The 26,215-nt window shown below is 37.5% G+C and overlaps 1 protein-coding gene across 2 annotated transcripts; it reads right to left on the minus strand.

The window, feature by feature from the left end:
- LOC115918044 (ras-related protein Rab-6A) lies at positions 1–25,769 on the minus strand. 2 transcript variants are annotated; one of them, XM_030982252.1, is made up of 7 exons: positions 25,551–25,769; positions 18,894–18,952; positions 16,919–17,078; positions 9,527–9,638; positions 8,927–9,020; positions 7,862–7,931; positions 1–513 (listed from the first exon to the last, which is right to left on the minus strand). In XM_030982252.1, the coding sequence occupies exons 1-7, from the start codon at positions 25,618–25,620 to the stop codon at positions 443–445; spliced, it is 636 nt and encodes a 211-aa protein (XP_030838112.1). In that variant the 5' UTR covers positions 25,621–25,769; the 3' UTR covers positions 1–442. The 2 variants fall into 2 exon arrangements, with proteins under 2 accessions (XP_030838112.1, XP_030838111.1); XM_030982251.1 differs by lacking the exon at positions 1–513 and adding an exon at positions 4,351–5,488 and having other exon boundaries at positions 25,551–25,768.
- Positions 25,770–26,215: the final 446 nt, after the last annotated feature.

Here is a 26,215-nt window from a genome sequence, read left to right on the forward strand (position 1 = left end):
TTTCAATCGACAACTTTCACTAACTGGAAATTAAAATATTGAAGCCAAAGGCAAAATAAATAACTTCATGAAAATGACAGAAATTTGCGCCCTTCTCTACTGAATATTCAAAACATTTTTGTGAATGTGGTATAATTGAATGGACAAGGAACAAAAACAAGGCTGCATGGGTAGATGGGAAAAAATGCATGTTTCAACCTTTCAAAAGAATTTAATCATCTGACTTGTTAAGCAATGTTGAAAAATGAAATAAATATCTACTTGGTCCATTTGCCACGGAGGGGCAGCACTTATTACCAAATATAGCACAAGCATCATTTGTATAGACCAACCTTTAAAATTTTACCATTCATTTTTATAGTGGCGTGAACGTGGGGTGTTATTGACATGCAAGAATAGTGGGTTTTTTTGGTAAATATTATTTCTGGGAGCTGATTAGCTTTCAGCAATAGCAGCCGGCTTCGTCTTGTTGGAAGTCGTTCTCTGGTTCCTTCTGGTGGAGTGTTACTGGAACTGGGTTAGGAGGCAAGATGTTAAGGAAAAGAGTAGGAAATAAGATATTCCCACACCCACATACACACACACACACAAGGTGGAATGAGATGGTATTATAATGTGGAGTTTGAAGAATATGACTTTAGAGAGTGAGCTTAGGTAGAGTTTGATGCTGCTAAAGGAGCGTAAAAGGGGATATTGTAGTGACTGATAATGAGTGATGGTGCCTGAAGATGATAGTGGTGGTGCTGATGATGATGGTGGTGGTGGTGGTAGTGATGATGATGATGGTGGTGGTGGTGATGATGGTGGTGGTGGTGATGATAGTGGTGGTGGTGGTGGTGGTGGTGGTGGTGGTGATGATGGGGGTGGTGGTGGTGGTGCTGCTGATGATGATTGTAATGATGATGGTGACAATGAAAATGAGAAAGATGATGGTGATTGTGGTGGTGGTGGTGCTGATAATGATGGTGGTGCTGATATGATGGTGATTGTAATGATGATGGTGACAATGAAAATGAGAAAGATGGTGGTGATGGTGGTGGTGGTGGCGCTGATAATGATGGTGGTGCTGATAATGATGGTGATTGTAATGATGATGGTGACAATGAAAATGAGGATGGTGGTGGTGGTGATGATGGTGATTATAATGATGATGACAATGAAAATGAGAAAGATGATGGTGATGGTGGTGGTGGTGGTGCTGATGATGATGGTGATTGTAATGATAATGGTGACAATTAATGTAAATGAGGATGATGATGATGATGATGATGATGATGATGATGGTGGTGGTGGTAGTGCTGATGATGGTTACAATGTAAATGAGGATGACGATGATGATCTTAATGGTGGTGGTTATGATGGTGATAATAATAGTGATGATGATGATGAGGATGGAGATGATGAATAAGATAAAGGTTATGAGAATGATGACAATGAAGATGGTAATTATTACATTTCTATTAATACAGATGACAGCATCAAGCATTGATAATATCCAACTGACAACAATGATAATGATGAGGGTACGTAGCAGCTAATTAGAACACAATGTTAATAGTGGTATGAAAAAACATCATCTAGCATGAAACCTGTCAATCATGAATACACACCACACCCCCTCAACAGATTAAGATAACAATTATAATGATAGCATGAAAAAGTCAAAGGTCAATGAGATTTGGATGTTTCCAATTTCAATTAACATACACAGGATAGCATCAATATTGGCAATTAAATTGATGACCTTGCATTTACCAATGGTGAAAGTGACATGTTATATATTTAATTTGTGCAGTGAGTTTAATGTATAAAGCCTCATTCAAACTCGATACCTCAAAAAAAAAGCATCATGGCATAGTAAAAATATAGCTTGGAACAACTTTGTTATAGAATGACTAAACATTCTGTCATTCTGCAACAAACTTATATCAAATTTAATATTTCATAAATTTGATCTATGGTTGTTAGGAAACCCAAATGTTGTGAAAGTTCCTCAAATTAGTTAATATATTGTATTATTATTTTGTAGATTTTTATTAAGATGTCTATAGTATTCAAATATCAAATATAAAAATAATCTGTGAATATATTCTCTAAAGCTTGGATTTGACCTGAAGTATAGCATGGTGGTCCGTCTCTGGCATCCTTAGATCATTTTTCAGAAGACCCGTACAACCGATATTGTTGTACTTGTCAGCGTTATAATATAATCCAACTTGCGTGAACACTTGCATACAGATGACTCTAGATATAACATGCAGATGGATGTATATGAGCACAATCATGCAAAAAGTTAAAAGGTTTATGCCATTTCACATGCCACATTTAACATTCACATTCATGAAGCAAAACAAAGACACAACAATAAACTAAATAAAAATTGCTTAAAAGACATCATTTAAAGCAAGAATTGTAAATCAATTTTATTGACCAATCATACAGCCACAGGTGATGCTTATGGACTCCATTAGACTGTACAGGCTAGGTGAAATACACAATTATGGAATGATGCCAAACTGATAAGGCTGAAGAAAAATAAACTGGCTAAAAAAAAGTAATACAGTTCAGGTCCATTGACACAAAAACAGTTTAAACCGAGACTAATCACAATCACAATCAGAGTGTGAATGAACAAACTCATTAATTACAAAAGAGTCCATTCGTTTTTTAAATGTGTATGGAACATACTCAAAACAACGTGGGAGTTTAGGGTTTCAATGATAATGACAGCTTTATATGGTCGACTACTAAAGACTAAGGATTATCCATATTCATTGAACAGAGAATTTAACCTGAATTGTGAAATGTAATTACAATTATCTGTATGGCACATGTCCCCTCACAATGCCCCACGTATATGAATAAATAAAGCATCAGAACACATACAATATTAAAAACTGATCTAAACATACAGAATTATAATATCTGTTCACCTAGTTTGCCACACCCCCCCCCCCCCCCCACCTCCTTCCCCTACCGTCAATTTTAATGTCAAAGACAGTTTTACAGGGATAGCCATTTTGTACAAGAGAGCTGATTGTTGAAGCTTGTTAACTTGTAAACTAGATGTATAATTGTATATGTATGAAACTATCAATTTTTGAGAAACATACACCGTATAACATATTTGTAATATAAAGCCAAACAAATTAATAATATCATAATGAAGGTAATATTTCTATTGTATTAACTATAAAGAACATTTAATTATCAACAGCTATGCTTTTCGATCAGTGAAAATTAAATCATTCAGATTGGCAGCCTAGTTGAATACAAGTAATATCAAAATAAGATAGTGCAAACTGAACAACAATAAGAAAAAAAATCATAAACAGTATCATTTGAGCTCTACATTCCTTTGTATAAAACAGAGTTTCATAAATATATTCACAATATGATGTACACAAATACGAACAATCGTTAGAATAGTTTCTTCTTCTTTCTCTTCTCTAAGGCTATAACTCAATATAACATCTGTCTCCTTTTTTTTAAACACTTTATACTGACAGCAACTCTGAAGAGCACAAGAGGTCCATGAGAAAGTTAACATTTTTAACCAAAAATGTTAATACATTTAAAAAGACAAGAAAAGAAATGTCTCAATAATTTAATTAATCAGTTGTTTTACATGACACAGTATTGTACTATCTATTATTCAAAACTTTCTTCTGAATTAATAAGAAATTAGAATGTCCGCATTTTGGTTTTGAGTCAAATACTTACAGATACAGGTCCCAGATATACATGATATGTTAAATCAGGTGTTTCCAAAACTGGTCTATATCTTTAATGTGAAAAAGGTAACAAATTGTGGATATCATCCAGTAAGTACAGGGTTCTCATGAAATCATATCCCTATCTGTCTGTGTTACAAACACGATCACAAAGGCTTTCAAGGAAAATCAACACAAAGGCAATTCCAAAACCCTATAGAGTACCGAAATGTGACGTCATATTAGCCAAGTTGTCAAGGTTGCTGGTTCAATAAAATGTTGTGCTAAACATTGGCGTGGTGATCACACCAGTGCCAAACATGGAATTTGCCCTGCTCTAGCCCTTTGCTTGTATGATGTCGCGGTGTACCTCATGCGTAGGCTCTGTTGTTTGGAACCTGTAACCTGGACGACGAGCAAATATGACGTTAGCACTTGGGTACTCTATTGCACTGCGTGTAGAAATCATGTATGGATTAGGGAATATGTTCTTGTAATATTCCCACATTTCAATAGAGGATGCACAAGGCTGTTAAAAGGATATTTCTTGAAAGTCTTTGCTACCGTATTTAGTAGCTATCCATAGTATGGACAGACTGTAAGCACCAGAGATCAATTCAATTATCAATTCTCAATATTTTATCATGATTTTTATTAAGACTTTTATTTTAATACTATATACAGATACCTACAATGTATATTAGAGTTTAATAACTATAAAGAATTAATTATATACAAATACATAGCTTATGTTACAGTCTCTATCATTTAACTTGCATCCATTCTTGTAAGGCAAAGCAGCTAAAATCAAGGCCTCCAAAATAGTAAATGATATTCAAATCCCATGAAAATTTATGTCAAATATAAGAAGAATTAAAATCTACATGTGTTGAATTGTGTAGAAAAGTATAATTTCATCAGTTTGGATCCCCCCAAAATGATATGAGTTTAACACCCTTCTGTGATAATGATGATGAACCAAACATTTTTTTCAGTCCACTTGAAGCACTAACAATTTTCAACTTCATAACATTTGGAGGCAGCATAGATTCGTGCACAAGTGCGCAAATGATTTATATTGCTTTGATTTCAAATTTCCTTTGCTACTATCCTCCCAAGTGAAAATCATCGCATATTTAAAATTAAAAAAATTAAAAAAAACATAGCCCAAGATATGATAGCTTTAATCTGAGCTACCCTTCTTGTCCAATATCTCTCAAAGTACATTCCTATAATACAATGCAATACATTGACTGTAAGCCATGACTTTGAAATGATTTATGAGAGCAAGGAGGACATAAAACTCTGGGAAAGATACTTATGCCCTTCTTGTTCCCAAAAGCGATGACAAATAAAACTGTCGTAATACGGAGTACAGTAAACATGGAACACTATGCGCCATATTCCATCTTGTGCATTTTATGCATGTACATCGATTAAGAACATGCATAAAACATTCATTGTCCGATGATTTCTCTGAAGTAAAGCCCAATTCACATATGAAGCATTAATTCATGACAATAAACACATGTTTGTTCACTTCCTTGCAGCTTACAGAGACACATGTGAATGATGCCGAAATCTCCCCTTTGTGATTTACAAGAAGCACAACTTTGTTCATTTGAAAAAAACGCAAGGAGTTCATGAATGGCGCGGAGTGTTCAACATTTACGGGATACTGACAATCTAGATGATTGGTCAATTTCAACATGCGCAACCGCCTTCGCTGCCTGTCGTCTCCTGCTGTTGGTTCTTCTCAAGACTGACTTCAATCACTGCAGGATGGAAAGAAGGTCAAACAGAGGAAGGAGAAAGAGAAGGAGACAGTGGAAGAAGGAAGGAAGGGATGGAGAAATGAAAGATGTGGGAACGAACGGGGAAGCAGTCAAGGAAACTAAACATAACAATCATGCCACAAAAAATAATACATCGAGGATTGCTCCAAATGATATGCGGAAATAATAATACAGAGACGCTTTGGGGAAATAATAAGTACAAATAAGCATAACTTTAAATAAGGTTTATCTATATATGTATACATGTATTTATATATTATATATAGCTACAAATAATAGGATGTCTTTAGTATGGACAAAAAAGATGAAGCGCATGACTTCAATTATCTGGCATTCTATGGGCATCATTACAATACAGCCCAAGTACAGTTTTGGAAGCAAATAGAAAATCAGGACAAATTTGTTAAATATAGTCCCATAGTCTTTTGGTTGTATCAACAGAAACATGTGAAAGGTATTATGATGTTCCATCCAGGATTTCCAATAGAATTTAGTGCTAATATCTGAAAGGATTACCAGGGAGTGTTTCACAAAACTTGTTATCAGTGACAAATGACAGTTTTTGTTATAAGCTACTGAAATTCCTGCTTCTGATTGGTTATCAGCAGATTCGTCACTGATTTTTGTCATTTGTCATTGAAAAAAGGCTGTGTGAAACGGGTCCCAGATCACAGCTATGAAGAGCCCTACATGTACGCTAGGATCCTTCGACCCCCATGGCTCCCTGGACTACAATCTCAGTGATTTACCGGGACATCACAAAGACGCCTGGATACACAACCCTGACAGATGTTACGTGTAGCTGGTGCAAAATGATTGTTGCAATTAGTGCCATTTTGATAAAAATATTGTCAATTTCAAGAGCATTTCCCACCTGGCTGTGCTCTTCGTTCAGGATAGCATTCTCTTCCATGTCCTATTATCACTAGACACCTTTTGATTTTAATAAACTAAATACATTTTCTTTTCCTGCAGAAATCTACATTTAATCTTGTTTTCAATCAAATTTACAAAGGCATTACACCTACATATCTTTAAACTATAAACAATATGCACAATTACACATACCAGGGGGCGTTTCACAAAACTTGTCATCAGTGACAAGTGACAGTTTTTGTTATAAGCTACTGAAATCCTTGCTTCTGATTGGTTATCAGCAGATTCGTCACTGATTTTTGTCATTTGTCATTGAAAAAAGGCTTTGTGAAACAGGTCCCAGGATGTGCTTATCCTTAGCAAACAGTCATGCACTAAATATTTGACATGCACACAGGCTTTTACACTACCTTGTTCAAAGTCCATGTTGCGTCCTTCTCAAAAATAAATAAATAATTGTGACGAAAGCACAGAGAGCACCAACTGGTACATCTGTTGCATAAGAGGATTTATTCCCAATGTGACAGACTTTACTTCAGCATCAAAAAGGGTTCCTAAACTTGCTGGAAATATACATTCCATAACCTTCTTTCTTGTGATATTCTTACAACAAAAAGTTTGTAAATAGAATGTTGTGCACATATGTTTGTTTGATATAACGTCCATGTATCATGAATATTACGGTGATTGATATGGTATAAGGTATGCTGACCTATGTATGTATCAGTGTATGTGACTGATATTAGCCCGTTAGCACAAGCCTTCCAAGCAAACTCTGTTTATAGGGGTATATACTCATGTGGATTTGAATAGGTCAGAGTATATGACAAGTATTGTAGATGAGGGATATAAAGGAAAAAAAAGCATTCTCACTAAGGTGACTTTGGGGAATGTACTATCTTCCTTTCCAACAAACAAGTAGCCCCGAGATCAACTTGGTAAGAATATTTCATCCAACAGCTCATGGAATCGATCAATATTTTCTTAACACTATAAAACCAGAAATTTCTGCATGCATGAACCGTTCATGACTTTCGCAAGTGGTGCAGATTTACGAAGGTTCCATCCTGTGAACGACTAAGTCACAACTGAAACAACATTGAATTTTTGCAATTCTCAATGGTTCTTGCTATGAAAATGGCATTGTTTTAACAATCGTAACAGTTTCATGTCGTGAAATTGTACGTTTTTGCAGTAATCAATATGTACATCCTTGTTCAGATATGTGGTGGTTAACAACATTTTTGAACAAAAATATAATGTAAAATAATATGATATACGTCACATTTTTGTACTATATGAAACAAAACTAAGTTAATATGCATAAAACCTTTGGTGTGCACAGTTACCATTCAATTACCCGCCAAAAGCACAGATTTTTATGTGACAGTTTTTGGCATCATACATGTATCTGAACGAGCAGTTTACAGGTAGTAATTATTTGGTAGCTAATCAACTTTCTATGAAAAAGGATACTGTCACCAGCTGGTTTAGTTTGGTCTGCAGACTCCATGCCTGGTAAAGCTGCTGCTACTCGTCTGAACAACTGAAAGAAAAAGAAAGAAAAATACCACAATGTTTAGGTCAAGTAATTTATCTTTACACTGTAGTTATAATTCAATCACAAATCTGATTGAGTATCTGACTATAGATACATCACTCTAACTAGGCTGCTTTCATGGTTGTAGGAAACAATCTCCAACAGCAATTGCCTATACTAGGTCAAGTACAAACTTTCAGCACTGATAAATTCAACCTGAGACATAACTCTTTTACTAACTTTAACTCTCACCTAACCTAAAACCTACAGCAACCGTAAAGTTAAAGCCCAGAGCAAGTCTTGCATCACCTCTTTCACTATCTGTGTTTGCCGTAACTACTCTAGTTATGAGCCTAACTTATTACACTGCATCATCCTTGATAACAATTTTTATCATGATTATGAAATAGAAAAATCAGTGCTGCAGGTAACATTCTTGAAAGTGAAACAGTCAATTTGCAGAGAGGGTATGAATTGAAACTTTCAAGGATTATAAAATTCAGCCACATATTATATTTTGTAAATTTCAGGGCTGCAGACTTAGATTTTGATCACCTTGGACACACAGGCACCTGTTGAAGGCATCGTTAAAGAATATTAAATCTGAGAAGCACGGCCCTACGTGTTATTAGTGTCTGTGATATGGTGTTATATTGAAGCCCTTAAAAAATTGCGCTTCAAAATGATCAAGAAGTGCCTCAAAAAAGTAAAAAGCTTTGAGTGACCGGTTTTACCATACTTGTTTTCCCCAATAGACTGTAGTGTTATGAAAACCGTTTGGCAAACGCAAAATTTGATTTCGATTTTCAATCTGATAATCAGACAGGCAATCGGTTTGTAAAAGTCATGGGGTTCCTGACTGACCTAAAGGTTTATAATTATCATTGCAGCATGAGCTAAATCAAGGATTTTTTAAAAGGATCAAAGTTACCGGATCCCTTTAATGTCAAACCCTGATGTAATACAAAGATCTCTGACGTACAAATAAAAGATGTGCTTACTTGTTTAACATTGTAGCCTGCCTTGGCACTAGTTTCAATGAACATCACATTTAGTTCCTTGGCTTTACGTTCTCCTTCATCTATTGAAACTTGCCTGCAAAACAAATATACATCCACAAGAATTAAAAACATGTGAGCAAGGTAAAAACAACAACCCTCAAACGACTTGACACTAACTACAAAACAAAAATGTAGACGTAGAGGTAGCATCGTCAAGACGATTGAAGATATTCAACACTGGGGCTTAATCCTCAGCACATCATTACGTGTACAAATTTTGAACAATTTGTTTTCACAAAGAATGGCTTCTGGAAACAAAAAGTTACTTTCTTCCAACATGAGGTTTATTTGAAGGTAACATGTTTTTTTGCTAACTCTAACGATGTAGCAAAGAGTTAAAAGTAAGAGATCAAATTTCTTAAGTTCATTCATGTGTTTTGAAAACCATTTAATGAATTGTTAGCACAAACTGGCTTTATAAAGCCTCTACTGATATACTACTGATTTGTGAAAGTTACATGCCATACAACTATTAACATAGTGACTAGCATTAATTTTTGTAATTTGCAAAAAATTCTAATTTTAGAGTGCATATCTCACCTCTTGTCAGCTAAATCAGTTTTGTTTCCTACTAGCATGATGATGACATCACTCCCTCTCTCAGTACGAACATCATCTATCCATTTTGATGTCTGGTGGAAAGAGTTGGCATCTGCACAAAAAGATAACAATTTTTATGAAATTAATAAATTATTTTATCGACTGATTATAAAATAATGCCTCCAGATAACTTCTGTTTCCTACAAACCTGCCTAAAAAATCACTGTCAAACTCACCATTCAGAAACTGGGACCAAATGTCCGGATTTCTGTTTGGACTTGGAGGAAAATGGATTATTCTGCCATCTTTGGTTTTTAAAACAGCATTGTTTACTGTTATTATTATTAAATCGGCACCTTTAACTGCAACTCGAAGTAAAATTGTGTGAGTTATCGGAGACAGACCTGGGATACTGCTCCCGTAGTATGGTGGTGGTAAAAAAAATATTTAAAAAAATTATTTTAAAAAAAACCTGGCGTCCGCATATTGAAGTATTCGCTTGTAAGCCTGTGAGTGTACTCGGGTACCTCATTACACGGTTGTGCACAGCCTAACATTACAGTTCCTCTGGCAATTACAAGACGTTCATTTCCCTAAATATTCATTGGGATTTCGCGGGGGAGAACAACAACAACAACAAAACAGCAACTAGTGATATCAATTTTTCATTAAAAAATATAGACCTTATACATGTACATGTATACACCTACAGTACAATGTATACCCCATTTCACAAATGAGGCACAATTTTCAGCATCCTGTTTTGATCAGAATCATGGGCATCTCTCCAGAAACTCAGATACAGCTTTCTATTTCTTAAAAATTATGCAAAATATGATCCACTGTACATTATTTGAAAAAAACTATTATGTTCTCTTCTCTTTAATTAAATTAATTGCAACTTTTCCATTTTCCTCAACCAGTTTTTCTGAAGACTAAAATCAATTTATAAATCATCTGTTGAGAGCGAAGGATAACGTGTGCCTTTCTGGCTGTCAGAAGATGAAATGTACAGGAGAAAGATTTAGAGGACTTTGTTATTGTAAAGATTTTTTGCTTCAATTAGCACGACTGTAAGCTTGAAGGGGGAAAAAAAAGCAGCAGCAGCAAGAATAAGTTGGGCCTGAAAGAGAGAAAGAGAGAGAAAGAGAGAGGGGGAGTGTATAGTCAAAGTTTTGCATTCTAGTAGGGAGAGGGAATTAATATTCAAAGCCGAAGGAAAAGAACAATTAATTTATTCTAACTTTCTACTGTAATCTCCAATGTAAATTCAAAAGAATTGCATGAGTAAATTTTGAATAATGGCAGACTCCATACATTTTGAATAGCTGGGTCCTTGCATAAACTCTCATGAGTGCCCTACATTACCATAAACAAACACCCCTCAATATTCCCAGACTGTTATCAGTTCTCCAGACAAGATCCCCATGCTTGTACTGCACACAAGCTCTCCTTTGCAAGAGCACTTTCATTAACATTCAAAGACACACAATGTACATGTATATTGTAAAATGTACACAGTGGGTTCATCAATACATACAAATGTATTTATTGTGTGATAGAAATTTCAGAAAAGCTCTGCATATTGGGAAACAATGTCCTTAAAACTCTGTCTTGCTCTAAATCTTGAAACAAAACCCCATACAAGCCTCCATGTTTGCTACATGTACATGTATTGTAGGCCTACATTTTCATCCTTCTATTTTCCTGAGGAAAAAGCAGAATCACCTTATCCAAACCATTTTTATATGTGTACAGTATGCAACCCATGTCTGCATTATGAACAAACGAGGCCGGAAAGAGGCCAGATAGAACACGACTCTAGAGATTGCAAACGCTCTCCATTCTCAATTTTGTTTTAATCATTTAATGCTAAAGAGTCTCAGATTGTAGAGTGACACAATACCAGGAAGTGAGGTAGAGTAAGAAAGAGGGATAGGGATGGAGAGGGAGGGGAGGGAGGGGAGGAGGTGAGAGAGGGAGGGGAGGGGTGAGAGAGGGAGGGAAGGGGGTGAGAGAGGGAGGGAAGGGGGTGAGAGAGGGAGGGAAGGGGGTGAGAGAGGGAGGGGAGGGGTGAGAGAGGGAGGGGAGGGGTGAGAGAGGGAGAGGAGGGGAGGGGGTGAGAGAGGGAGGGAAAGGGGTGAGAGAGGGAGGGGAGGGGTGAGAGAGGGAGGGAAGGAGGTGAGAGGAGGGGAGGGGGTGAGAGAGGGAGGGGAGGGGTGAGAGAGGGAGGGGAGGGTGAGAGAGGGAGGGAAGGGGGTGAGAGAGGGAGGGGAGGGGGTGAGAGAGGGAGGGGAGGGGTGAGAGAGGGAGGGGAGGGGAGGGGGTGAGAGAGGGAGGGGAGGGGTGGGGGAGGGAGGGAAGGGGGTGAGAGAGGGAGGGGAGGGGTGAGAGAGGGAGGGAAGGGGGTGAGAGAGGGAGGGGAGGGGGTGAGAGAGGGAGGGGAGGGTGAGAGAGGGAGGGAAGGGGGTGAGAGAGGGAGGGGAGGGGGTGAGAGAGGGAGGGGAGGGGTGAGAGAGGGAGGGGAGGGGAGGGGGTGAGAGAGGGAGGGGAGGGGGTGGGGGAGGGAGGGAAGGGGGTGAGAGAGGGAGGGGAGGGGTGAGAGAGGGAGGGAAGGGGGTGAGAGAGGGAGGGGAGGGGTGAGAGAGGGAGGGAAGGGGGTGAGAGAGGGAGGGGAGGGGTGAGAGAGGGAGGGGAGGGGGTGAGAGAGTGAGGGGAGGGGAGGGGGTGAGAGAGGGAGGGGAGGGGTGAGAGAGGGAGGGGGATGAGGTGAGAGGGGGAGGAGGTGAGAGGGGGAGGAGGTGAGAGGGGGAGGAGGTGAGAGGGGGAGGGGAGGGGGGAGAGGGGGAGGGGAGGGGGTGAGAGAGGGAGGGGAGGGGAGGGGTGAGAGAGGGAGGGGAGGGGAGGGGTGAGAGAGGGAGGGGCGGGGTGAGAGGGGAGGGGAGGGGGTGAGAGAGGGAGGGGCGGGGTGAGAGGGGAGGGGAGGGGGTGAGAGAGGGAGGGGATGGAGGGGAGGGGTGAGAGAGGGAGAGAGAGAGAGAGAGAGGGGGGCAAGAGACTGAAAGATGTAGATGTAGGTTGAGGTTAAGGGAGAGAGAGGGGAGATTGGAAGATAGTAAGAGAAAAAGAGAGTGTAAGAGAGAACTTGACAGACATGCAGAGTTGCAGACAGAGAGAAATAGAGAGATCTATACACGAGGAAGGAAATGCAGCCGACCTATCAGGATCACTGCAATTGTCTGACGTTAATGAAAAGTTCTTCGCTCTTGATGTCTGTTTCTAATCTGAGAGAAGAGACACGCAGCTGATTCCTTCCTCCCTAGGCCTGTCCTCATCAGCTCGAGATTGCCAAAAAGCCTACTATTGCTGATTTGGGAAACAATCCTGAAGTTACAAATTGCGGCTTCATCAGCTAGAGACTTGACCTCGAAACTTGAAACTCAAGCTCGAGAAATTGGGGGACATTTTGCAAACCAGCCCAATATCTTAGGATGATTATCTCGACCAAATATCCCGCTAATTGCAACTTCGGGCTGATGAAGACGCAAATTAACTGGATAATTTGTGATCGAGATACAAAATAGCATGATATTTGGCAATCTAGAGCTGATGAAAACAGACCTGCTTTTCTCCTGCCCAAAGCATGGTTATTGCTTTTACCCTCCAGGCTACAATGGATGCAATGACTTTGCTTGGATTCTACATAGGGGCATTGACACGAGAAAAAACTAGTAGAGGTGTCGTGGTCGAGTGGCTACGTCAACGGACTGTCGATCTTAATGTTCTTTCGCAAGACATTGATCTACATTTGCCACACTCAACCCGGGTTATGTAAATGGGTACCTGGCAGGAATTAATTCCTTGAAATGCTAGAGGGCCGCAGTGGCTGCCTTGCTTAAGCCATGGTAATAATCGGAGCAGTGCCAGGAGCGTCACAATGTGACAGACATGGGCGCTATATAAGAAGCCACCATTATTATACAAAATTTATGTAAATAAACATCATATGAAGAATCATTGTACTGCAAAGGAATGTCCTTGCTATTTTGTCTCATGAATGCTTACTAATGGTAACATGTATGCAGTACTTTTTGTAAACCCGAAGAGGTTCCTATTCCTACACTTTCATCTGACCAAGTATGAAGATAACAAGGTTTCTATATTTGTTTTCAAATGGTAATGACTGGAACACAAAATGACCATATTTCAGGCTTACCAAGTATTGTTTATGAAGCTTTTTTCTTTAATTGCTCTGGATGAACCATGATTTTCACCGCACTGACAGTTCATAGCATTCTTTTATTAAAGCTTTCTGAAGCTAAATCTCTTACGACTCCTGTGTATTTTTTTTCAATAATGGACTTGCAGACACTACCTATAATAACGCCCCACTTTCTTAAAAGCTGGGCAGTTCTTGAAGGGCTCTAATAAGGCTCTCACAGATGCATGTGTGTATGTAAAGGTGGTTAAGAGGGGACACACATCCATAGAAACGAATGTCTGTCTAGCAGAGGTACATGTATGCAGATAGGTAAAGTCGTGCCCCAGGTAAAAAATAAATAATGCATGGTAAAGGTGTGCACAAGATAACATGAATGTCTAGGAAAATGACATTACCGGTATAACTTAATTTTTGGAGCAGTCACTACCTGTAAGAATGCCGTCCCATCCCCCTCTCTCTGTATGTCTGTCTATCTGTCTGTCTGTCTGTCTCTCTCTCTCTCTCTCTCTCTTCTCCCTTTCTCCGTTGGTCAAACTTTCTCTCTCTTCTTCTTCCTTTCTGTCTGTCTGTCTGTCTCTCCATCTGTCCGTCTCTTTCTGTCCGTCTCTCTCTGTCTGTCTCTCTCTGTCTGTCTTTTGCTCTCTCTCTCTGTCTCTCTCTCTCTCTGTCTCTCTCTTGCTCTCTTCTCTCTTTTTAATTTCTATGCCTGTCTCTCTCTCTGTCTCTCTCTCTGTCTCTCACTCTCTCTAAATTAGAATTAGGGCCGTTCAGGAGGAGTTTAATAAGTTTCAAAGATGCATGTACATGTATGCGAGGTGGTCGAGAGGAGACACAAGGCTGTCTGTCTGTCTGTCCATCTGTCTGGCAGAGAATGAAGGACAGGTAAAGGTGTATCCGAGGTTTACAAACAAAATTAAGTCATGGCAAGTCTTTTTCCTTTAAGAAGGCCTCCCGAGTATTCAGTTGTAGAGTCTACCTAAAAGGAATTCATCAAGTTGAATGCCAACCTTTACAGCCAACATTTGCAAAGACAGTGAAAGATTGTGAAGAATGTAAACACCTTGCCAGAGATGGAGATATTATGTATGACTGTTATTTTATGAAATTGTATGAAATGTACTCTATTAAAATAGAATGTGTTGAAATGCTTTCTGTTGTTAAACTCAATAAATAAAGTATCTGGCAACAGACATTATTAATGCAACAGAATGATTACTTTGCACAATTGGAGAGTTTCATCATGAAACTAACTTTTAGTCTGTTTGGAGCCAAAGATCATTTACTCATACATTCTAACAGAGTGGCCTAAACGCTGAACAAAAAAATTATGCGGTCGAAAGTCTGTCTGGTCTTTAAGGGGAATCTTCACCCTCTCTATATCTTCTGACTTGATCCACTATCCAATATTGTATACATATTGTATGAGTGCATGACCTAGAGTCTATACATGTATCACTTGTAATCTATAACATTATTATTGAATGTCAAGATGGGAGAAACATGTTCCTTGTGTCACATGAATAATTAATCTCAGAGAAAAAAATACACAGGGGCTTGGGGCAAATTAGCCCCGAAATGCCCTAAATTCCCCCGAAAGTCTTGAAAGAGCCCCAAATTTTGCATAGAGTTCAATGCAAAACAAATTAAAGAGTGTTATTTTCATGGAAGCAAGCTTGAAAAGTAGCCCCCAAATTGTTTAAGTAATTTTTTCTATGATTAATCTGTTTATAATAAAGTTAGTTCATCTATTAAAGCCACTATGCAGTAATGCAAATTACAGGCAAAAGGAGGGCAATGATTCTGTAACCAAATTATCTTTATATTTGTTTTTTAAATATGTATTTTTAACAGGGCAGTGTCTTTATACATGTACTTTCCAAGAGAAATGTATAAAAGCAAATCATTCATAGAGACTTTGTCTACAAGGTTAGAAAATTAAATATTAGATATAAATATACTTGAGTATTAAGATTGCAACTGAAAACCAATGTTAGCTGAATATATTATCTCAACCCTAAACTGAGTGCATTAATTACTAACATTTCTGACTTGGAGAGAGCCTATCATGAAGAGTATCTTGCTCTGAGTTTGTTTCTGGTTCCATGTCAGTAAGTACTACATGTATTATTGAATATTCTCTAGAATACTCTAAAAAAATGAAGGTAAAAGAGACTAAATTGTGAGCAAACTTCTAAACATAGGTTTTACAATGTTATCCCTTCTTTTCAGTTTATGTACAGTACCGTAATTAACGGTGTATTAACCGCACCTTTTTGCCGCCGAAAAAAAAGTCGGGGGTGCGGTTTATACACGGTACACCAACAAAAAAAAAGTTTTTATTTATGCGCCTCCACCTGGCGCTATGCCTTGCAGTGTCTCCCAGCCCAGTAATCGGTGTGTTGACTCACCACTCGGAAACTATAGAACAACACTCAAATTTGTCTGTCATCTTGGTTTGAAAGTAATCTTTCTGATAGATTTCAATATGTACCGGGTAGTTGATCATAATAATTCCTCCAATTTTTCTTCTATTACACGGCGTACCACAAGGTTCAATCCTACGTCTTAAGTCGGCAAAAAAAAAGTCGACCCAAAAAAAGTTTTTTTTTTTTTTTTTTTTTTTTTAAGGGCGAAAATGAGGGGTGCAGTTAATAATAGAGGGCGGTTTATACAAGGTTAATTACGGTACTTTAAATATTAACCATTCACCTATAAAATTACATAAAAATAACCTTTTTTGTGTGTGTTTGTGTATGTGGAGGTGGGGTGATTTTCTGTTGGGGGGGGGGGGTGATTTCTGTGCAAAAATTATTTTCTTTAGGTGATTACTCCATTTTAAGACTGATGGTTGATGGTTTGTTTCACTTGATTTGAATTAACATTTTATGCCTTTTAGAATAACTTTTACAATATATTTACATAGATACTAATGGCTTTCCATAATTTTTGTAATTTCCATAATCAGTGTTTGTAACTTTACCAAGACTTGGCCAAATTTCTTATCATTTTGATGATTCCAGAACCTTGCAATACACACAAATACTTATATGCTAGATGATCAACCTTTTCTGGTCGATTTCACACGTTTCTTTCACAATGCAATCGCATGACCAGAACTCTACTTCATCTTTAAGATCTTTGTGAAACATCCCCCTGGTCTGTGAACTTACTTGTGATATCATAGACTACAACTGCCACAGTGGAATCCCTAATGTAGCTTGGAATGAGACTGCGGAACCTCTCCTGACCTGCTGTATCCCATAGCTGTAGTCTGACAGTACGATCCTCAAGGTACATGGTCTTGGACAGAAAATCTATACCTATGGTAGCCTGTAGGGGCAAACAAAAAAAGGAATATGCTTACTTAGCAAATTAGTATACCATGTACATGTATAGTCAATGGTTGTTGTAGTACACATTGAAAAGAGCAAACCTACATTGTGTACTAGCTGAAACAGACTTGGAGAGAACATATAATCTCTGATCAAAGTAAGCAGATACTCTGAAACACAATAAGCTGTAGATAATACATGTCAAAATAATGTTATTATTCTACATTCATTTGCTAAAGGTCAGTGTATGATGATATCAAGATATTTAGTGAAACAGCAGCAATGGAAATACTGTAAACGCTGTTATTTCTGCGCGATTCATTTTTTGCACTGAGCAATCCTTAAACGTATTCGCTGGTTATTAAATTTGGGTAAAATCTGCAAAAATAGCGCAAAATCCATGAAAATTAGTGTAATATTTCTGCGTTTACAGCAATTTCCACATGCCCTGAACCTAGTAAATGTACAAAGAAATACTAGTAGAAATTTACTTGCTTATAATAACAAACCAATTGAAAAAAATAAACTGGGCTCGGGGCGAATTAGCCCCCGAAATGCCAAAAAGAGCCCCCGTAAGTCATAAAAGAGCCCAAAAATTTGTATAGAGTTCAATGCAAAACGAATTAAAGAGTGTTATTTTCATGAAAGCAAGCTTGAAAAGTAGCCCCCGAAACAGTTAAAGTATTTTTTTCCCTGATCATCTTCAGTATAACTCTGTATATTGATTGCTTTAGAATGACCAAGGTTTGCATGACATTGCAACAACTAAATTTATTCAACCCAACTTCATTGTATATTGAAAAATACAATAATTCATTGATGACAATATTTGGAGAGGAAGCATCCATATTGACTACTTTTAGTGAACTCAACTACCTTAGTCAGTAAGAATGTGTCTCACAGTCAATAAATATCTGTCCATATTAAAGTGTACACACATATACCTTCTGTTTGCATGTACATGTACCAGTAAATATGCATCCTCTTCAAATACACATTGACAGAGTCGGCTAAGAGGTGCTGGGTGGTCTGTATAAAGTGTTAAAACTTTCCTTCCTTCTTTATAGCTTTGTCAAATTTCTGTTTCCTCTTTTCTCTCTCGCTTTTGACTCACATATTGTTAAAACCTCTGGAGGATATACATGTACAATTGTACATGTATCATTGTATCTTCTCTCCTTTTAAAGGTTGATTCAAACATTACAACCATTTCCTGTCCCCCCCCCCCCCTCCACCCCTCTTTTTTTCTTTAATTGGGAAGTATTCTGAAAACTATACATGTCATGTTTATACATGTAATAGCATGTTAATTGTCATAAAACAGACTTTATTGTTTGCAGGATAGACACTTACAAGTATACACTATGAATATGACTGACAAAGAAAGCGGACAAAATATACAGTTCCTCAGGTAAACAAAGGAACATCCCTTCACTGCTATAATGTAAAAAGGTGAATATGCATGTGACACCTGTTCTACACATTTTTACATAATAGAAGTGAAGGGATGTTCCTTTGTCTACCTGAGGAACTGTATATTTTGTCCGCTTTCTTTGTCAGTCATGTTCATAGTGATACTGGCTTGCAGTGTTTCCCTTAGCTACACGTGTACATGTACACTGCCAGCTGTGCACTGAACGTAACCCAATGATTTGTATTAACTTGATTTGTAACTTGTAAGTAACATATCTTGACTACTAACAAATAAAAGAGCTTTTGGAATACCACCCATGTACTAAACAATATATTCTTGGAACACGTTTTAAGACCAGAATATTCAATTTTATGTCTGAATATAATTTCCCATTCTCACCTGGTATGTGTTGTCAAAACTGTCGTACATAAATCTTGTGATTAGTGAAGTCTTTCCAACTGCAAGAAAAACAAAAAGACAAGAAAATAATTAAAACATGTATTGTTCTTGAGTGGGTGAAATTAATACACATGTTTGATCACATTTTCATTAAGATGGTTTGTCAGAAGATGAAATCATATCTGGGGGGTGTTTCATAAAGCTAGAGTGCCAGATTGGATGCTCAAAAATTTTCCTGATGTTTTAACAAAGTGTGACTATTACAATAACTTCAATTAAATTATGGCAAAAAATATACTTTGCACTAAAAATGTTTCTTATAGTAATGTCTTATACAGACTCAATAGATTAAGATGTACATGTACGGTGTGTACATGTAAATGCTGAGAAAAACCATCATCATCAATAAATCAACCAACCAACCATAAACATCCTCACCATAATAACCATCATCAAGAGCTTCTATTTAAAATCATATATACGACTCAATAGATTACCGATAAGTATATGTCTGTCCCTTATCCATTATGTATTTTTCAAATAATCATGTTGTACATGTGTACATAATAATGTACATGTACATTGCATTGTGCCACTTTTTTCTTCAAATTTATTGTTTCATATTATATTATTCAAATTACTATACAGTAAGTACTTCATGGTAGTGGATACCAGGCCTTAAATTAATCGACGGCCATCGACGGCCAGGCCGTCGATGCCCCTATGACTGGCCGCGGTGCCCTCCCAAAAAAAGATAAATTCACGGCCAAAAAGGCCGTGCCCTTTTTTTCAAACTGGCCGACGTGCCTTTTTTTCCAACTGGACGTGCCCTTTTTTTTAAATTTGCGCACATAAAACCACCAATTGCGCCCATAATCATCTAAAACTAGACGGCAAGGCGCAAATGTTTTCCGTGAAAATGCGCCCATAAATTATTAGAACAGTAAAAATACACGAATCACGAACAGTCTGCCGCCCACGAGCTCTCTTCTAGCTTCGTATATAGTGCTTTAATAAGGCGCAAGTGCCGTGAAAATGCGCCCTTTGTTATTATATAGGCAATGCCCTAGCTAGCGCGCCGATCGCATGATATGCATAATGGTGCATGCTGTTGACGCACGCACGTACGTACGTACAAATCGAAGGCCAGGATCAAGAAAACAAATCGTCAAATGGAGAAATAAACAAGCATTCAAATAGTCATTAGAGATCTGTCGAGGTTTGTTTGTAGGTCTAGTTTATTATTTTATCTCAAATAGAATTTAGAATTATCTTATTAATAAGTTAAGAACACCTACGATGTTCTCGATCGTAGTTACTCTCATTTTGCCACCAGCCGACCTCGCTTCAAAAAGCTACCCCGCCAGCTTCCCATGACGAACGTTTCGAGTCCCGGTAAAATTACGCGCTGCGAATCTCCGAATGTGCATTGGTTTCGCTGGCAAACTTCCAGCCCGACAGCTTCCCACCAAAAGTGGCGAGAGTGTGTGTGCGAGGAACGATTTTGGTTTCGTGAATGCACGTTACGCAACTGAGCTGAGCGTGTCACTTTCAGCTGTCGAATGTCTATAAGGACATTTTTACATCTTATTTCATTAGTTAGGCCTATCTAGACCTTTGTATACAACAGTTAAAAAGATAATTTCTTCAAATTTGCTCCTACTACCGAGAGAGTGGCGGAAGGTTTGTGTGTGAGGTGCGATTTTGAGTTGGGATACCCGGCCCGGTAAACTTGCCAAGTCCTTCTGACTTTCGATGTTTGTGAAATTGACAATTTATTTATTCATTTGTTCATCAATATTTTTAGTTACTTTAAAATACTGTTTAATGTGCAAGTTTTAAGTTCTTAATCAATCTTTCCTGTTCATATTGTTAAGATTAAAAAGTTATTAAATTGATCGTTCGATCTATTCACATTATGAAATTAACATTTGTAGACTCTCTTTGAACTTATGATTAGATAAGGGGCCTATCTGTTTTTGGAAAATTGCCCCTTGCTCTGGTAAATTCCCGTGGCAAAGGGCAACTTAAAAAAAAAAATTGCCCCTTGCTCCTGGCTGCTAATTAAATCTAAGGCTTGCGGGCCGCCGCCTTGTTGGTATGTACCGTAGACATCTATACATTCTGTGAAGAAGCTGGTGCTAAAAGTCATGGGAAATTGATCCCGCACAAGTTTCATAAAATACACATGACATCTAACAAAAATAGAATCAATTTTTTTGGCCTCATACTCGATGCCCTTTTTGTAAAATATTTTGGCCTCGATGCCCTTTTTGTAAAAATATTTTGGCCTTGGTGCCCTTAAAAATATGAGGTACTCAAGGCCAAACTGGCCTTGCCCTAAAAATGACGAAATTTAAGGCCTGGGATACAATCTATGTATTCAAAGGAAATCAATGACCCGTCTACAGTATATTTCCATTTCTTTGAATTGAATGCATCCCTTTTGAATGTCACTCTCGTAAAAGTGAATCATTCCACTGACTACATGCACACTATACAGGTACTGAATGTTTCCAATGTCTCACTATTTGTCATCACATGAATGCTAAAATATTCACTGGCCATGCTCTATGGTACTCAAAATGTAATGGTGACAGCAAAGTGACTTTTAAAGATGTCATGGCATATCTGCAAAGAAGTAGGAAGTATAGTGGAAATAAAAAAATAAACTCTTGTAAAGTGTATATTGACTAAAACCCATACAAGTACATGTAGATAGATAAAGTGGAAAGTGTTACATCAGTATTATGAAAATGCACAGTGAATCTGAATATTGTCATTTTTGGTATGGAAAAGCTTCATGATTTTTTTTTCTAAAATTTTATTATTTGTAGTTTGGTCAAGACTTAATTACACATTACAGTTTGGGAATCCACATTTTCTGGCACACGTACATGTACATGTAGTATGATTATCAAGCCCTGCTCCGAGTACACAACCATGCACTGTCAAAATCAATATTCACCTTTTTCTTGCTTTTATTTTGATGTACTGTGCACTGTATACCCTTAGGACTAAAAGCTTAAATTATCAACACCTCAACTTCTTTTCATCACAGAACAATATTTTTATCATGTAGATACCATGCTGCAATGCTGCAAAAGAACAGAATACAAGGAAAGGAGTTTTTGTTGTACAGCAACCAAGACCTACACTGTACACATGTACATGTATCTTGCACACACTCTACTTAAATCACCACATTCAATTTTACCTTTAACACCTGCATATATATATATGTAGGCCAAAATGCAGTTATTCTATAAAATCAACAAAATGTATGATGTACATTGTACATGAACAAGATGACTTTTGTCTCACAGATTTTAAGACATATTTTCTCCATAGCATGCTACATATACAATACTACGAATCTAGAGGTTGAAAAATGCAAGGAAGCACTTTTTGTGTGATGTTGTATTTTCACAGTCTAAAGCAATCTTGCCCACCCTCTCCATACCCCCTACATTAAATCAGCATGAAGTATGATGATGCGATGGAATCCTTGGATACCGATGATCTCCCTCCAACCAGCAGAGATGAGTCATTCTTGCATTTTAGTGAGAATTATTGAACTCTGGTTTCTTCTTTCAACACATGTCAATGGCAATAATGTGATTACGCTAAGACACCCTCAGTGATGATTCTCACTACCTCACTCTCTTTCTCTCTCTCTCTCTCTCTCTCTCTGCATCTCTCCCTCCCTTTGCTCTCCCTCACTTTCCTCTCCCTGTCTGTCTGTCTGTCTGTCTGTATCTCTCTCTTTCTCTCTCCTCTGTCTATGTGACACTTTTTCATCCATCATTTCTCTCTCTGTGTCTCTCTTTCTCTCTCTGTCTCTCTTTCTCTCTCCTCTGTCTATCTGACATTTTTTCATCCATTGTTTCTCTTTTCCTCTCTATTTTTCTCCCTCTTTATCTCTTTTTCTCTCCGCTATAGATCTATCTGACACTTTTTTCATCTATTGTTTCTCTCTTTTCCTCCATATTTATCTCTCTCTCTCTCTCTCTGACTCTCCCACAATATTAAACCCAATCCGTACAAGACACTCTAAAATACATGTAGTGTTGTACGATAACCCTACATCTTTATAATATTCTAAATTCTTATCATGCAAGTTCTCAGTACTACACCTTGCAGTAAATATCTACATAAAAATGGGGGATGACGAAAACATCACTTACATGTAGCAAAATGGGAATTTCGAGCATCGCTTAAAACTGCCTAATTCCTGAAATAACTGTGCTAGTTTATTCATGTTTGTATAATTATTCATGTTTGTACGGAATGTACAAAATTCTGCAGTTCAGCCATCTGGTTGCAAATGATTTTTCAATAAAAACCTTACCATTACCATTTACCACCATTACCATTTGGTACGATCCAATTTTCATCTAATATAATCCTCTGTATACATGTACATGTCGTCGCTGTTTTCACGAAGTGACGGTAGTGAAAAAAAATTGCATTCACTTTGCGTTACGATTTTCCTCACTACCGTCACTTCGTGAAAATAGGGACAATGTACAGGTGTACATGTACATGTACAGTTTTGTAGGCCTACAGTGTACATGTCCGTATTTTGTACCAAAGCCAAACATATAGACCTAAAACTTAAGATTAAACAAAATAATTGGAATTCAATTTCAGGTTTTAATTCTAAAAATAAACAATTGTCAATAGGCTAAGACAAAAACATAAATCTAGAAACAATGTTGACACTTTCAAGAATTCATATCAGATTGAATTTCTGAAGCAATTTTAAATAAATCTCTTAATACTTTTTTACACTCATTGCAAACTACTAGATTTTAATAATTCCAAAATTGATTATGTTTGTTAAGACATTCAAATTGGGATTCCCATACATGCATTTCTCATTATAAGGATAGGTTTTCAATCAAACAATATACATGTAAGTATGTATTAAACAACTATAGTAAAGAGGCAAAAATCAATATAATGTCAAATGCCGAAGTCTTGATAAGAAATCTGGATTAGGCTGTATCGATCTCTAATTCTCGGACCTGCAATTAGACCAAAAAGCACCTTTACATCCAAGTAAAAAATTTATATTTTTGTCATAAATAAGAAATTTCTGGACATCTAATTTTGACAGCAGAATTCCTTGTATATTCAGATTGCATTCGTGCTCTCAGTAAAAATAAATACATCACAGCATCACAGTAGGTCTTGTTTTTATAACACAAAAATTGTTTGTGTAAAAAAAAAATGTTCTTTGTGTGTGCATTAACATGCCTGTGAAGCTGAAATGCATACTGCTGTAAGCTTGTTATTTCAAATAGCGCCTACGGCCATACAATGGTACATGTACATGTACATGTAGCTGCGACCATGAAAATCTCAGAATATGTAGTTGTAATATATAATTTCTAAACAGGAATAGCTTATCGGTCGATTTTAGTCAAGAAACATTGTTTTATAGCTAAATTAATATCTTGACCTTGAGAGGGAGCTATACAACATAGAGAGTGTATTATTTACAATTTTGTAACTTTAGACTCCATTTCAACCGCGACAACGATCACTTACTACTGAATATTGTAGGATCGCATATGCTTCCAATATGTTCATTTGAACCAAATTCATGACCCAATACCAAAACTTTGTATTACCTTTAAGTTCAATGGCAATGTCAACACGTAATATCACGTCGCATCAAGGAGATTTTGACATGTCATGCTTTAAACAGGTGACGCACTTCACACATAACTGACGCACACATGAAATTGCACACACAAAATAGAAAATCAACAAATATTTCAGAATAAATGTCCTGTTTGTACCTTAAATATGACGAAAATAAGAATTGTTAAAACTTAAAAGCTGGTTCGTAAGACTTAAACTTAAGTGAAATACTTAACCTTTTAAAGATGCTGACACAATCAAAACAAATAGGAACTACATGTATAGGGTTCACTGAAAAACATGTATAATAATTTTGGTATCGGATCAGACGGAAAATCGCAAGCTTTCTCCTCGCACCAATATCTAATAACATTGAGTGAATGGAAGCACGCGATAGCCAATGGGAAGGGCCCTTGTGGGCGCCAATTTAGTAAAATGAGACCGCAATTCGCTGAGATCGGATGAACGTTATGCGCATATGCTAAATAAATGTAAACTAAGCTAAAGTTCTACGTAGTACGGCGTATCTGCAGAGCTACCAAGTATTATGCGTGACGGTCACGCATCGAGGCTCCGAAAATGCTCTCACGCATGATGCGCGTGCTCGGTTTTGAAACGTACGCTATACCCTCGCCCGCATGCGAAGGAGTCATGAAAATGTCACGCATAGCTGATCTTTGAACTTGGCATCTCTGAAAATGATAAATCTCATAGTAAAACAAGGCCAGGATTCAATTGCCCTAGAGTCTACATGTATAATATAGTCTATGACAGATTAGGCCCAGTCTAATTGGAAACAATATTATATATTTTACATACAATTTGCAATGATAATTTTGAAAGACTAAACTCAGCAATCCCTAACAACCAACCCAGACACAGGCACAATCTCATCACATCTCATTCATTCATTCACACTGCACTGAGCTGCTGAACTGCAACATCATTGGAAACTACACACAGAAAGGGGGCCGGGCGTCGCCTGTCCGATACCGGTAAACTTACCACTCTGCTCGCCGAGGAAAACAAGCTTAAATTTCCTTAAAGGATTGCTGAAATCTCCAGAGGAAGACATCCTAATTGTATATGGGAGTCCGAACAAGAGAGTCTCTCAGAATTTTATGAAATCAAGCAAAAATGTAATACTTGATGACCCTTTCTCTTCGCTGTACTTCAACCGTGTATATCGCCACGTTAGAGATTCTGATGTGTAGCGCGCATGCGCACTTCATTTGGATGCGTCATTTCTTGCAGGAGAATGGTCATCCCAGCTGATTTATCATCATTCTATTTTTTCAATCCCCGAGTTCTCCCCGTCACTATTTACAACCGTTATCTGTTTTCTCCGGTTTTCTACACACAATCACACAAATAATGATAATAATAATAATAATAACAAAACTACTTTTAAAAAAGAAAATAATCAAACAAAGGAAATTCTTATAAAATAATGTAGAGAGAGGGAAAGAGAATAAAAATCTAAACGTTTTGATTGATTGATTGATTGATTTATTATATATTTTACATACATTTTGACAGGAAACACATATCACAGAAGGGAAGAGAGAAGGAGTTGGACAAAAGAAGGAAGCAAGCAAGAGAGAAAGAAATAAAGAAAGAAAAAGAAAGAGAAAAGAGAAAAAAAGAAAAAAGCGTGATGGTGTTGGTGG

Source organism: Strongylocentrotus purpuratus, unplaced genomic scaffold (genome assembly GCF_000002235.5).
Source record: "Strongylocentrotus purpuratus isolate Spur 01 unplaced genomic scaffold, Spur_5.0 spur5_scaffold_12, whole genome shotgun sequence".
NCBI lineage: Eukaryota > Metazoa > Echinodermata > Echinoidea > Camarodonta > Strongylocentrotidae > Strongylocentrotus > Strongylocentrotus purpuratus.